Raw genomic sequence first — 15,867 nt, forward strand, 5'->3', positions numbered from 1 at the left:
TTTCTCTGTGTAGCTCTGGAGACTAGGCAGGCCTTGAACTCAGATCAGAGATCTGCCTGCCTGCCTCTGCCTCCCAAGTGCTGGGATTAAAGGCATGCATCACCACTGCCTAGCTTTTGTATACTTCTTCACATTGACTTTATTTTTTAAGTCTCTCTTAGCAGCCCAAAGGGACATGGACACAACAGCAACAGCTATCACCAAGGAGGGAACCCCTGCCTCCATCTGGGATGACAAGCATGCAGAGCCACACCTGGTTCTGTTTTTACCCTTGCAGCTTTACATGCTGTCTTTCCTATAATCTGACAAGTTATAGTCATTTTGTATAGATAAGATGACTATAGAGATAAGACGAACATTTTAATAGTTCAAAAAAGAGGAGAGAAAATGAAAAGAAAAAGATGATGTTATTGGAAGGCATCCAGAGTAGTAAAGTGTCTTTGATCTGTTCATTGGAACTTCAGAAAAGGACCCCACGGTTCAATAAAAGTTGGAGATGTCAGACTGAAGTTAAAGCAGGTCCTTTTCTGCAGAGCCTCCAGTGTCCTCAATGCACGAACACGCTCTGAGGACCTATGAGAATGGGATGGGGATGAAGGCTTTCAACACCTTACCCCAGGTCCTCACTGGGGAAATGCAGGTCTTCCTGAGTTAGTGTATGTATGCTCCGTGTAAAGATGGTGGCTGCTGCTGTCTTCACAGCAAGGAGATACTGAGGAAGAAAGGCGACACCAGGTGCTCCTGTTTCACACCCTGGGTGGTGCTAATCTCTTGGGACTCAGGGAGGACTGAGAAGCATCTCTAGGCCAGATAGCCTCATGTTCCTTGTGACTCACCTTGCAGAGCTCAGCATAGGAGCACCCAGGCCCCCTGAGACTAGGGTCAGGTTGGGAGGGTGTGGCACAGAGCTAGTCTGGCTCCCTCTCCCTCCTTTCCCATGTGGTGCAGTGGCTCTTAGAAAGCACGTTAGTCCCGTATCGCTGAAGCTTTTCTGTGCCTTGACCTCTGTCTCTCCACTCGACTCTAGGACAGGCCCCATCCCTTACTGCTTAAGAAGTGGAGAGACGGTCTTTGCAGGCTTCAGTTGACAGCTCCATTGGTTTCTCCATCTCAGTTCAGTGATGCTGATGAAGAGAAAAGGCAGTGGGAGAACTTGGGTTGGCTGCACAGGCCCTCTTGGCTGTTTCCTTGACTTCACAAGAGGTTCTTTTTTCTTCATCCATTAGATGGCCAGCATGAATGTCATTGCTATTTCCTTGGATTGATTTTAGCCTCTGAGGAGAAGGAGGTGGGGGTAGATACAGAGCCTTTAGCTTGTGTGTGAATTGCTACTCAGTTATGTCACCATAAGCAACTGCTACACAGCCCTGCAACATGTCAGCGGTTCTCCCCGAAAGCGGCTAATATTTTGGAGAGGAGAGCGGCAGCAGAGGCTGGCCTTGGTTCCAAGTCTCTACCTCCCGTGTTCTGGGATTACAGCTGCGCTGCCAAGCTCAGCTGCCTTCTCCTTTTAATCTCCCCTCCCCCCTTCACTCTTCTACGAAGATTCTTCTGATTTTGGATTTGAGGTGGATTTTTATGGAAAGAACTTACAGAATCCCTAGTTCCCGCCGAATGAAGCAATTCAGGCAAAGGGGCCTAGCACAGCAGGTGGCACTTCCTTTTTGCTTCAGCTGTCTTCGCTGCTCATTTGTTCTTGGTAGACATTAAATGCGTTTTAATCTCCTTTTGAAGGTGTTTTATCCAGAGACAGAGTTCAGTAGTGTGGACAGATGCAGCCAGAAGGGAGCCAGTTTCTAAGCAGATGTATAGAAAGGACGAGCAGGGCAGGGATAAGAAAATATGTGTTTGTTGCAATTACAACAATGAAACAAACAAACAGCCAAACCAAAAATACAAAACGAAAAATCTCCAGAGATGTTATGAAAGTTGGTGCTGGGGTAGTTCTGAGGCCTGAAGGGGCCGACAGGGTGTGATTCCCTACAACAAATGTTCCTGCAACGTGGACACACACACACACACACACACACACACACACACACACACACACACACACACACACACACACACACACACAGAGAGAGAGCCCAGCCTCCAGCCTTCAGTTTCACCTCTGGCAGAGCCTAACAATTCTCAGCTCTCCTTTCCAGGGTTATTTTTGGCTAGGGCTGTTCTCTGATGGCGAAAGGTTTCAGCCCCCTTCACCTCCCTCTCTGTCCTTACTAGGGAGAGAAACTTGTGCTTGAGCTAAGCTGACTCTCAGGGTATAGGGTGAGAGGGCGGCTGGCTAGGCCCCGGGCTAGCTCAGACTGGAGTTCTAAGGCTATCTGGGGGAGAGAGTGCCTCAGGAGCAGCTGATAGGTTGGAGTCCAGGCACTGAGCTGAAGGTGTGGTTGGGAACCCAGTAGCTGGGTTCTGGAGCCTGGGGAAAGAAATCGAGGACAGCTGGGCGCTCCTCTGTGAAGGAGCTGGGCCCCGCAGAAAACTTTATCTGAAGGTGGAGGCAGACTCCATTCCGGGACGTTGAGGGGACAAGCTGAGAGCAGCGGCGGGGGGGGGGGGGGGGGGGGGGGGGGGAGGGGCGGGGAGGGCGCGAGGCGGAGCCGGGAGCCAGGCCAGACCGCGGGGGCCTGGGAGGGCTGCAGATCCCCGAGGCTCCCGCAGCCGCGGCAAGACCGGCCAGCGGCGCCATGGAAGGGAGCCCCATCCCGGTGCTGACGGTGCCCACGGCGCCCTACGAGGACCAGCGGCCGACTGGCGGCGGCGGGCTGCGGCGTCCCACAGGGCTCTTCGAGGGCCAGCGCAACTACCTGCCCAACTTCATCCAGAGCGTGCTGTCGTCCATCGACCTGCGCGACCGCCAGGGTTGCACCATGGTGGTGGGCAGCGACGGCAGGTACTTCAGTAGGACGGCCACTGAGATCGTGGTGCAAATGGCTGCAGCCAACGGGGTGAGTGACTTTCACGCCGGGTTTGCGGGTCCCCACGCCCCCGGCCACCTCCCTAGTGCTCTCCCCTGCTTCCCACGCCGGCGCACTGGCAGACACTAGGTGCACTGAGACACCGGGCTCGAAGAGGGCAGTTCTTCTCAAAGCCGGGATCTGGAACCTTACGTTTCTCCCGCACCTGTTCCACTTTCTGTATTCCCTTCCTCGTCCATTTCCCACTCCATCGCAGCTTTGGGTTTCCCATATTCACCCAACCGATTTATTGCCCGCCTCTTTACATAGACTTTTTTTTTCGAATCTGCCAACATGATCTCCCACCTTGGCGTTCTTTTGTGATTTTATTTTGCCACAATTCTCTCTTTCCAAATCGTACCTGTCAAATTTAACAGTTATCTGCGTTCGCACACCATCATTGAACCATGCGCTATTTGGCAAGAGTGCCCCCCCCCCCATGAATAACTCTAGCCCAGTGGTCCTTTAGTGATTACTTTGACTGAGACAGGGGTCGGGTGGATGGTTTTAAAGGCTGGGCTCTCAGTTCCCAGGAGGCCTTTCTCCGAAGGCTATGTGAGCATTCTGAACGCAGCTCCTAACTTCCCTCCAAGATGCCCTTGGCATTTGACATCCTCACCCTCATTTCGTCTCCCTTCTCCCAAGATCTCTTCAGTTTTCTTCGGCAATCTGCTTTCTCAGACTTTGAGTTTCTTTCTGTCTCCTCTTTCTTATCCTACAGACAAAAGCATCTACCCATAAATCCATTCAGCTCGCCCCACTTGGTGCCCCCTTAGCTCCAAATCCAGCTACCAAAACTTGTGACTAGCAAACTTAAGGGGGGGGGTGTGTCTCTGAATACTCTGTAGGAAACAAGATTTTAAAAAGTCATCTGAGCCTGGTTAACGCGACCAGATTCATACCCACGAAACTTTCTCTTGAGTGCAATCTCTTGCGGAGGTACAGATGTAAACATTTAAAAGAGCGAAACCAGATAATTACCTGTCGAGCGGACCCTGGCGTCCCACCCCGCTCTCGGGGGCTCCCATTTCCTCTTCGTGTTTCCTCGCTAGCTAGGGCTGCTCATGCTTCTTGTTTTTCTACTGTGAATTTTCTCTTCTCAGCGTTTTAGGAATGGAATTGGGGGATGGGAAGGTGTTTGGTGAGGTTTTAGTTGCCGTTGCTTTCTTTTCTTAATACCCCCAAAACAATCGGGGGAAACGGGACCACAAATGTTAGAGTGGAGTCCAGACTGACATTTCTCTTTGGCTCCTCACCTGGGATTGATGAATGTGGCCTGGCGTCCCAGACTGGTAAGAGGTTAACAAATGCTCTTGCCCTCTTGTCTGACTAAGACGGTCCTGGGGAAGAGGGAGGACAGTGAGCCCTGGGAGGGCTATCACAGCATTCGCCTTCCTCCATGTTCTAGTTTGTCACGGGAGTGGGGGTTGGGGGGTGAGTGAGAGGAACATAGCCTGTCCAATATTTATCGTGGGTCAGAATATTTGTTGAAGATAGTTGTTGATTTGCACTTCAAGCAGTGGCTTGGACTAGTCTCCTCCTCATTTTCTCTCATCTTCTGGGAGACTTGTCCCAGAAGCCTAGATAGTTGGCTCTAGGAGAAGTGTTTGGCAGGACTAGAAAATAAACTTGCAACATTGGTCCTTTGTGTGACTGAAAACGGATGGTACAGCTATCCTGGACTTAGGCCTCCTCCACAGATGTCATCAGTGGGCAGCTTAGTCTGCATGTGGGTCCCCTAATAAGGGGAGCAGGGGCTGTCTCTGTCATGGACTCTGTTGCCTGCTTTTTGATCACTTCCTTGTGGTGGGGAGGCCTTGTCTGGGCTCAGTGGAAGAGGATGTGCTCAGTACTGATGCAACTTGATGTGCTGAGGTGGGGGTGGGGGTGGTGGGGATCCCCTTTCCTGAGGAGTAGGGGAGAGGGAATAGGGGGAAGAGAGGGGGAAAGACTGGGAGGAGAGGAGGGAGTGGGCTATGATATGATGTAAACTGGATTTAAAAAAATTAGTTGAGGGGCTGAAGAGATGGCTCAGTGGTTAAGAGCACCACCTGCTCTTCCAGAGGTCCTGAGTTCAAATCCCAGCAACCACATGGTGGCTCACAACCATCTATAATGTGATCTGATGCCTTCTTCGGTAGATAAAGCACTGATATACAATAAATAAAACAAAGAAATCTTAAAACAATTAGTTGAAAAAAAGAAAATGGATGGGAACTCACTTACCTTCTAACCTGCAGGCTTCATGAGGCTGAGGGGTGATGGACTTGGATTCCTAAAGCCTTTAAAATAGACTCCTGACCAGGCATCCATAAGCAGGATACAGAAGTCGCAGAAACTAGAGCTTATCCTCTCTGACCTAGAAAACCTGATTATCAAGTGTCCTGTCATTCCTCCATCTGAAAAAGTTTGGTTTTGACTGAAAAATTAATGTTGTGGTTTGAATATGAGTGACCCCTCATAGGCTCATATAGTTGAATACTTAGTTACCAGAAAGTGGAACTTTTAAAAAAGGATTAGGAGGCGTGGCCTTGTTGGAGGAAGTGCGTCACTGGGGGTGGAGCTTTGAGGTTTCAAAGCCTACTGCCAGGCCAGGCCCAGTCTTTCTCACCCTGCTGCCTGTGGATCAGGGTGTTGAATTCTCACTTCTCCAGGATCATGTCTGTCTGTGTACCTCCATGCTTCCTGTCATGCTGCTAGTGGACTAAGCCTCTGAAACTGTAACCAGTCCCCAGATCAACCCTTTGCTTTATAAAAGTGGTTGTGGTCATGATGTCTCTCTACAGCAATAGAACAGTGACTAAGACAGTTAATTTTACAAGGGAACTTTCTGAGAAAAGCTGTTCTTGGTATTTGTTAATATAGTTGCTGGAGGAGAGCAGAATTTAAAAGTTTCTAAGTGATGAACGTATTACACATATTTTACTAGTCCGTCAGACTTCAAGCTGATGCATTCCACACTAGTAACTATATAACCTGGGATTTGAATATTTTTAGGATAAAATTATGATAATGGGACCAGAAAGATGGCTCAGCATGTCAAGTTCTTGCCTCAATGCCTGATCGTCTGAGTTTGATTCCTAGAACCCACATGGCAGGAAAGAACTGACTCTTCCAAGTTGTTCACATGTACATTGTGATGTATGTCTGCATGTGTATGTGTGTGCACATACATGTATGCATGCATACATACGTACGTACATACACACACAATAAATACGTGTAAAAAATTAAAATTATGGTTGGGATTGTGCATGCCTGCACTCTCACAATACACATATGTATGTAAAAATAAATACAATGAAAATTTCTAGCTTTCAGAAAAGTCAAAATAGGACTTTTCGGTGGCCTAAGACTTGACTCTAAACATTTTATAATGTTTGACCCATTTTTGTTGTATTAAGAAAACAGACTTTGTCTCTAGTGTGGATTTCTTAATAAATAAGGACCTTTCCCTTACATAGTTATAACTCTACATTTGAGTTCACTCTGTTGTTTTGACATTCTTTTATGCATGATTTACTCAACCCAAGTTTTCCTAATCAGGGAATAAACACTACCTTTGGTAATTTAGGTCAAATTTTAACCTATAAAATACTCTCTTGTCTGCTCATTAGTCTGTGAATCTGTCTATAAAACTGATTTGTAAAGAGTCAGGCCAGTTGCCTTGTAGGATGTTTCTTTTGGCCTTTTCAGATTTCTTTTTATGGCACCATTTAACTTTTTCATTCTACCTTTTGTTGTTCTGGTTGACTGGAAATTATTTCTGAAGATTTGTCCATTTGGGCTACTCTAACAAAATGCCATGAACTGGCTAGCTTATACACAACAGAACTCGTTTCAAAGCAGTCCTAGAGGCTGCAAGTCCAAGGCTCTTGTTATTTTGGTGTCTAGTGAGGGCCCGTTTTTCTGGCTCACAGACGGTGCTTTCCTACTGTGGCTTTGCATAGAGGGAAGGCCTAGCTAATTCTTAAAGACTCTAAATTCCAGCTGCAAGGACTCCATCCTCAACACTCAGTCACTCACTGAATGCCTTACCTCCAGCAATCACCCTGGGCTTAAGATTTCAATATATGAACTTATGGGATATGAGCATTCAGTCCTTTTGCAAAGTTCAATGGATTCAGTTTTAACTTACTTTTTAATGAACATATTTCAAAGCCTGGTGTGGCAGTGCATGCCTCTGATGCCATCACTTGGGAGGCTGATGTCAGCTCGGGCTATGTAGTGAGACTGTCTCACTGTCAGCACTTTGTAGGGCTCTGAATTATCTGCATCCTGCGAAGCCCAGGCTGGGTGGTGTCAGCATTAGTGACAATAGAAGGACGGTGGCGTCCTGGTAGTCACTGTTTCTATGCCCCTCCATTATCTTCCTAGGCTGTAGTCACTTGTGGGCTCAATTTATACTATGTGCATGTTTGGTTTCTTATCAAAATTTAGTCATTGACTTAAAATCCACTAATGATCATCTCAAATTATTTCATTGAAAGTTTCAAAATACTCTTTCTCTAATTCTCAGATTACACTAACTGGTGCATGTGTATGTGCCTTCTCTGTCTCCTCCTCCTCCTCCTCCTCCTCCCCTCCTCCTCCTCCCCTTCTCCTTCCTCCTCCTCTTCTTCTTGTCTCTCTCTCCTCTCTCCCTCTCTCTCTCTCTCTCTCTCTCTCTCTCTCTCTCTCTCTCTCTCTCTCTCAGGGGATAGGGCCTGTGGGTGCTGAGCCTCGAACTCAGGCTGTCAGGCTTGCCAGCAGGTGGCTTTACCTGCTGGGCCATTTTCTCAGCCCCCTGCCTTGCTTCTTACATGGGTACTAAGTGTTGACCTCAGGTATTCACTGCAAACACTTTGCCAGTTGAGCCATCTCCCAGCCTTCAGGGCCATGAACCGGACATGTCCTTACAACTGAGCCACTTACTTCTTCCTTCTGGAAAGAAGACATTCCGTTTCCTTTCTTCTTTTTCCACTGCCAACTTTGGAACAAGGATTGGAGAAAACAGCCATCTCTATAACTAAATTTTATGACAACTGAATTTGTTTCACTTTTGGATTTTTGGGAATGCTCCATGAATTCTTGGATTTTTTTATGCATTCAATCTCAGTGGGTTAGTGAATAAATATTTTTAGCTTTTCACCTCCACTCAGTGCTGGGGAAGGACCCCAGGCCTTTGGGAATGCTAGGCAAGTGTTCTCCCCTTTGTGTAGTTTCTATGTTGCTATATAAACTTACCTAAAACCTCCTGAGAAATATTTTAATTTTTTCTGAAGATACAAACCATGCTATACTGAAGGGAAAAAATGGTTGGGTATTAAAAAGTTAATAGGACTGAACTGAGAAGCAACAGTATTTGATGTGGTGAACAAAATTAGTTTGCGTCTAATTCGTCTTTGAACCTGTTTTTATTTCCATCTGGTTCAGAACTTCCTTAGTAGTATTGAGTCACACACACACACACCCACACACACACACACACACACACACACACACACACACACACACACTAAAGAATTTAGATCACCACAGATGCTGTAAAAATACCTTTGTCCCTGTCCCTCTTTGGCTGGAATCTTCTTACTTAATATTGGGAACTGTGTTTCCCTCAAGATGTTTCTGGATTTTTCTAAAATTTTTATCTCTCTGCACTTGGCCTTAGTAAGCAGACCAAGGGCTGATGGAGATCCTCCTTCCCTGGAGATGACATTCTGTACCACGGTTCTCTGCTGGTGCAAATGTCTTAGGATTGGCACTATCCTGGCCTCTATCCAAGTGTTGGCATCTGAACACTTGTAATGTAGCTACTGTGATCAGTGAGCTCAATCTTAAACGTTTCTTTCATTTTAATTCAATAAAATTGAAATAGTTGCAAGGAGTTAACAATAATGATGCTGGATAGCACGGCACTGGAACTTAGCTTTTATAATCTGCTTATATGTGTTATAATTAGAGTTGGTCTGGTATACCCCAAAGCATCCACAGGTTAAACATAGGCCATAGTGTTGGGGTCCCTGCAAGCAGCACAGCTAGCAGGAAAATGATCAGGTCAGCACCACTTTAGTAGGCTCTGGGTCAAAACTTCCAGAGTCTGATCTCACAGTTTATTTTTCTTACACCTTTAAGCACAGTAAAACTGGAGGAAAGTCACCACATGGCGGTTATCACAACAAAGCTTCAGAGACGGCTACATCGAAACTCCCTTATAAAGTCCACTTCAATAGCAAAGTACCTCTGACCTTTACAGTAAAAATGGCCAAGGAGGAAGGATTTGTAATAAGTGTAAGGATGGAGGATGGAGGATGGAGGATGGAGGATGGAGGATGGAGGATGAAGGATGGAGGATGCAAAGTACATGGGGCCTCTTTCATAATGATGGGTTTTATTCACTGAGAGACAAAGTTTGGGATTAAGGCCTCAACAATACTCGGGATTTTGGGAGATCCAGTTAAAGACTGGCTCCATAGAATAGCAAAAGATCAGCAGGCTGTTAAGACACCATCCATCCCACCACCCTTCAGGCTGACTAGGTGTCAGCCATTTTTCTGCTCTCAAAGAATAAAAAACCTACATGTTTAATAATTCTGGTTTCTGGAGTTTGAAGAGATGGCTTAGTGGTGAAGAGTACTGACTATTCTTCCCGAAGTCCTGAGTTCAATTCCCAGCACCTGATTGCAGTTCAGGTTGCCGTCTTTTGGCCCTGCAGGCAAACATGGAGACAACCCACCTGTATACACAAGACATAAATCTTAAAAACAAAAACAGAACAAACGAACAAACAAACAAAAAACCCAATTCTTGTTCCTCCATTGTTTTCTCTAAGTTGTGCCTCCCACATCATCATGTATTACAGAAGACTGTGGGGACAGGAACTGGAAGCTAATCAAAGTGGGCCCCCCTACCCCCACAACCTCCATGCTGGTCTCCCAGTTATCCATGTCTCTGAAATAGGCCCTACCTACCAATATTGCCATTATAGTATGACTCCATTAAGGGGTTAATCCTGAGTAGGTGGAAACCTCCAGGATTCAATCACTACTCTCATAGTCCATAACCTACAACTAATTTTCTTAGCACATGAGCCTTTGGGAGACATCTCAGCTTCAAATCATAATACAATTTTTTTTTTTTTTTTTTTTTTTTTGGTTTTTGAGATAGGGTTTCTCTTGTAGTCCTGGCTGTCCTGGCCTCACTTTGTAGACCAGGATGGCCTTGAGAGATCCGCCTGCCTCAGCCTCACAAGTGCTGGGACTAAAGGCGTGTGTGCCACCATGCCCATCATCCATAATACATTTTATCAAAAAGAAAAAGTATTGTTGTGGCCAACTGAATGTGTCCTAGATAAATATGATTTAACCACATGTATTGAACAAAGGCTATCGTGGGCCCCTTGACAAAAACTTTACAGCTCTGCTCGACATTTCTGCCAAGAGAAGAAAATCTGTTTGCTGGTCAAGTATGATCTACACTGACAACAGGATGGCCAACAATGATGAACAAAGGATACAGTCTCTCCAAGAGACTGCAATAGCTAGTCAGGAGCAGTGAAATCTTTTAGCGGTGGAAGCTGAATTAGTCACCTGAGACAACTTGGTCAGCTGAGGATTCGGGGCTGTCTCCCAGGTAGGTGGTCCCACAGACTGTATGATCCCAATTGTCCACAGAAAGCTGCTTGTTAAAAAACATAAAGAAAAACAAAGACAAAAACATTACCACCACCACCACCACCAAAACCCTGAGAACATACTTGTTTTGGCATTTGCTGCCGCTATGTAGGGAGGATCTTGGTGTGGTTCCAAAGAGGAGTAAACACAGACTAGAAGTTGATACAAAGTAGGCTGTGCTGGTGAAGGGTGGGCGTGCAGAAAAGGCAGCAAGAGCTGCTTCCGGTATGGCAACACCTAGGGCCTCTTGCCTGCGTTAGATCTAAAAATCTGGGTTGGGTGGCCCAGGATGGTGCCTCACGAGGAAGAGTGATTTGGCTCTGTGTTTTCAGCTAGCATTCATTATAGACCTGGTGGACAGGACAGACCGGGCTACCACAGTGCAGACAGTGGGAAAGCAAGCTGCTGGTGTGCTCAGGAGGAACCCAGAAGGAGCCTTCATCGCTTTCCCTCAGTGCCCTTTCCGGATCGTCAAACCTGAGTGTGCAACAGGCAGATCTCCTGGGAACAACAACACACTTCAGGAGGCCGCAGCTGCCTCCATTTCCCCGTGTGACCAGTGAGCAGTTGACACTCTTAGCTTCTTGTCTTCACTCACTCTTTTTTTTTTTTTTTTTTTTTTTAAGGGGAATTTAAAGGCGGGAGAGGGAGTTTTGGGAACAGCTGGGCCCTCCCAGTTGCTGGGTGGTTATTTTAAGCTTTGGTTAACGTATCCAGAGCCCCAGATGGTGTTTTCAACTAAGCCGCTTTATTAAATCTTGTGATAAAATATAATGGTGTTTATTGAAAAGGCAGACACACATCCGCAACATTATGTGTAAAACTTGCCCTAAGAATCACTTTTGATCCGAGGCCTGTTTTGATGGCGCCTTTTGTGAGCTCTGCACATTTGCTGATTTCTTTATAGACTTGAGGGCCATTGTTAGAGAACAGCAATATAAATAAGCATTGGAATAGAATTTTAATAAGATTACTTGGGAATACTATGCAGGAGAAACTGAATCTGATTATCCCGGGAATGTAAGAATGAAGGTAGAAAGCAGTGTCAGGCATTGGCTGTATGAGTCGAACTGAAAAACGCGCAGGCCTGGCCAGTGTGCTTTCACTGTGTGTGTTTACACAGCCAAAGGGGGCATTTTAACTTCTTTCATCTGATTCCCCCTGCTAGTTATGAATAAATGCATATCTATAACACACACAAGACTTAAAAGTGAAAGCTCACAATTCCCGAGTCCTTAAATATTGTGTACTTCTTAGGGTCTTAGTGACATCATCTTTTGGAGCAATGTCTGTATTTGTATGAAGAGAAAATACTTCAGGAACACTCAACCATCCAGGAAGATCTTTTCCTTGGTGTGGTGGAGTCATGGAGGGTTTTGATTCTTCTTTTCCCTTTCCAAGTCTTTACTAAGAAGCATCTTGTTCAAACATAATATTGTTCTTGTCGTTCTTATTGTTTTCCTCTAACAAGAAAGGAAAAGGAAAAAAAAAAAAACAAAACTGAATCCAGGGTTTAGTTTATTCAATATAAGACCTCAAAAACATACTGAGAGGAGAGTTTTAAAGCTAATGGTTTGTATGTCCAACGCAGAACACACTCTTCCAAGTGAAGAAGAAAACAAATAATTTAATGCAAAAATTGTCACCAGCAAACACACAAAGAAGGTAATCAACCTCATTGTAACCAGATAAATCTAAATGCAGTAATTGATATATTTAAAAAATTGAAAATACCCAAAAATTGGTGTGGGTAGGGGAAAGTCATCATGTTTATTACAGAGTATTGGTGGACATTAATACATGTGACATTTTGGCCAGTCAGCTTGGCAGTAATTATCTAAACTAATAGAATCTTTATACAACAGCCCAGGAGGGTGTTGGTCTAAACATCATTTCTGCAGCTGTTTAAGTACAGATGTGCAAGTCTGTGTTCAACAATGCTCACTGTGGTGCTTTGCTAAGGAAGCATTAGAAAACAATCAATACATCCCACAGTGAGGTGGCATATGACTTGTGACATGGCCACACAATACTGCTATTTATTTGGTACAAGACAGATGTGAATGGCAGTTTGCTAACTGGAAAAGCAATCAGCAGAAGTCATTATCCTCCCCCTGCCTTTTTTTTTCTTTTTTTCTTTCTTTTTTTTTTTTGTATATAAGGTAAGCAAGTAAGGTTGGTCTCCAGCCAGTTTCAGTGGGTATATCTGTGTTTGCCTGGTGTGTGTGTGCGCACATGCCCCTTTGCTTTCTTTCTACTTTACACACTTTTCTTAAAGACATTAATAGCCAGGTGTAGGGGAAATGGGCTTGAAGATTATATGAGTTTACGGGGCCAGTCTGGGCAACGTAAGCTGCCTTCTATCTCAGTTACCAATCGACTAACCAACCAACCATCTAAACACACCACACACACACACACACACGCACACACCACAAAACCACCACCATCACCACCACCACTGCTAGCACCACAACCAAGTGGCCTTTCAAGAGACACAGCAAAAACAGGAAAAGGTCTGGATTTTATCTACAATGCTATTGCTTGCAACCTGCATGATGAGGGGAAGTCACACAGCCTTGGGTTGGTTTATTAAAAGGAAGAGAGCAGGGATGTTGCTTCCACGCTTTCTAAGTTGCGCGGTGGCTTAACGTAATGAATTACTAAGGCTTTTTTTTTGTGTGTGTGCTCATAGAACACAGTTATTTTGCTGTGATGAAAAGGAGGCAGAGTGTGTGTTTTTTTTTTTTAACTGTGGCTTTTTGAACCAGAGGCTCCTGTTGGTCTGGTGACCACAGTTGCTCACTCGGGCTTCCTCTTGACTTTTGGCATTTCTCCATATTGCTGGCAAGCTGGGTGGCAACTGCTGAAGATACTGTCCCCTTCCTGCCCAGCTGTGCCTGCACACACACGCACTCTTTTGAGTGATCCTTGAGGTGGCGGCAGTTGCTCCCACTAAGACTGGTTCAACCCAAAGGCCTTTCCTGGTACAGTCTGTGTGTTGTCTCCTGAAGGGAGCTAGCTGGGTCAACACCATGCTTTTCCATATTTAATCTTTCTGCCCGCTCTGTCTTTTGTGGGGACACCAATCCGGGCCTCCAGGCCTACCCCACTGCCCTTTCCTGAAGCCAGGCCTTAATCTGCCCATTTCACGAAGATTTTCTGACCTAACGGACTGGGCCATGTGAGAGATTATTGAGAGGAACAGGCCCAGCAGAGGCGGGGAGACTCCATGCTAATCTAGGTAATCAGCCGAGGAGTCTGAAAACACACAGCTGTGGGAGCTCACAGTGCTTTCAAGCACTTGGTTAAAATGTTTGTCAGGGGCCTGTGTCGGCAGCTCTGCTCAGTGTTTGGTTAGAAGGCACGGCGTTCTTTGGGAAGGAGCTCTCAACTGTACAGTGACAGATGCAGGCACGGAAGGCCTAGAATGCCTGTCATAAATAACAGTAAACTGTTTAATCTTGCTGAGTTGTAAATCTGATTGCAGAGGTCTTTAGTTCACCAGTTCACTGGAACATAGGATAAAGGGTGGGGCCGGTTAGGAAATGGGCTGTTACCATTTCCCAATCAGACAGAAAGTGGGCTGAGGAACTTCATGTAAAAACAAGGACAAATGAATTTTATTTTATTTTATTTTATTTTTTAAATAATAACACATTTTTATTGACAATTAAAAATAATTCCTATTACATCTCATTTTCTATCCCGTCCCATGCATCCACCCATTCCTCCCTCCCTCCCACTTTCACCCCAATCCCCCTTCCCTATGACGGTGGCTGTGGGGGACCTCCTCCCCCTGAATATGGTGCTAGGGTATCAAGTCTTTTCTTGGTAGTCCGCTATCCTTCCTCCGAGTGCCATTGGGCCTCCCCAACAAAGGGACATGGCCAAATATGGGGCACCAGAGATCCTGTGAAAGTCAGTCCCCAGTCTCCACTTAGCTGTGGAGAATGTTCTGTCCCTTGGCTAGATCTGGGTAGGGGTTTGATGATGACTGCCTGTTTTGTCCATGGTTGGTGCCTTGGATCAAGCAGAACCCCTGGGCTCAGATCTAGCCATCATAATGTTCTTCTTGTAGGTTTCTAGGACCCTCTGGGTCCCCCTACTTGCCTATCCTCTATATTTTCCTCATCTAGAGTCTCAATAGGATGTCCTCACCTCTATCCCCGTTTCCTGGTAGGTGCAGACTTTCATGGGACCTGTCCCTTGGGCTAGTGTCCGGTAATAAGTGAATATATACCATTTGACTCTTTCTGCTTCTGGGTTAGCTCACTCATTATGATCATTTCTAGATCAATCCGACAAATGAATTTTAATTGACCGTGATAACTACTCAGAGAAAATAGGTAAGTTTAAAGAGATTTTAAAAATCTGATGTGAAATCTTTTATGTAAAATCTACCAAAAGGTGTGTGTGTGTGTGTGTGTGTGTGTGTGTGTGTTCTACCTACTTTACCAAGTAGCATATGTCCAGGGCCCCACTCTCCTTACCCTCCACAAAGCTGTATTCCCCCCTTGAATATGCCTAAGAGGAGTCTTCATTTCTTCTTCTGTTGCTGTATAAGGTGCCATGACTAAAACAGCTTAAAGGAGAAAGGGTTCACTGTATCTCAGAGTTCAAGGTACAAGTCACTGTGGCAGCAGAAGCCTGAAGCAGCTGGTCACATTGCGTTTCAGGTCAGGCAACAGACATGCATGAATACATGCAAGGTAGTGCCTAGCTTATCTCTCCATGGTATACAGGCCTGGATTCCCTACCCAAGGGATGGCCTGGTCCACAAGTAAGATGAATCTTAATATAAACAAGACAATCTCCCTCCCGCCCCCCCCCTCCCCAGGTGAGCCCAGAGCCCCTCTCCAAGTCTGTCAACGTGACAGGGACACTAGCCATCACAGAAGATAGAACAGAATCCCCAGTGTCAGAGATGGTTGATGCCATCATAGAACTAAAATAGATATGCAGATCTTCCCTACCAACCTGTGTTTCTAGAACATTCAGTAGAAGTGGTGATGGAGTGAAAGCAAGAATATAAGGTGCATGAGTCTGATGGCTCTTGGCAAGCCTCTCTCTCACAAGGATGGCTTTGTGAGTTGAGCTCAGTGGCACTGATGAGCCAGTGGCCCAGTCTGGTATATGCAAGAAGACAGGGTCAGCAAGGAGCTGTGGCAGGACAATATAAGATCTGAGTGATGCGATGCTTTCACTCCCTTCCATAGACTTTGGCCCCTACTTCTTAGTGAGCAGGTTTTGTG

The 15,867-nt window shown here is 45.7% G+C and overlaps 1 protein-coding gene across 1 annotated transcript in view; it reads left to right on the forward strand.

The window, feature by feature from the left end:
- The first annotated feature begins 2,603 nt into the window (after nucleotides 1–2,603).
- PGM5 (phosphoglucomutase 5) overlaps nucleotides 2,604–15,867 on the forward strand; it is a 172,995-nt gene continuing 159,731 nt past the window's right edge. Inside the window, exon 1 of the mRNA XM_084771729.1 lies at nucleotides 2,604–2,951. Coding sequence (XP_084627855.1) covers nucleotides 2,691–2,951 — 261 coding nt within the window. The 5' untranslated portion in view covers nucleotides 2,604–2,690. The remainder of the gene's footprint in view (nucleotides 2,952–15,867) is intronic.

This window comes from Acomys minous, assembly GCF_964271855.1.
Source record: "Acomys minous genome assembly, chromosome: 2".
NCBI lineage: Eukaryota > Metazoa > Chordata > Mammalia > Rodentia > Muridae > Acomys > Acomys minous.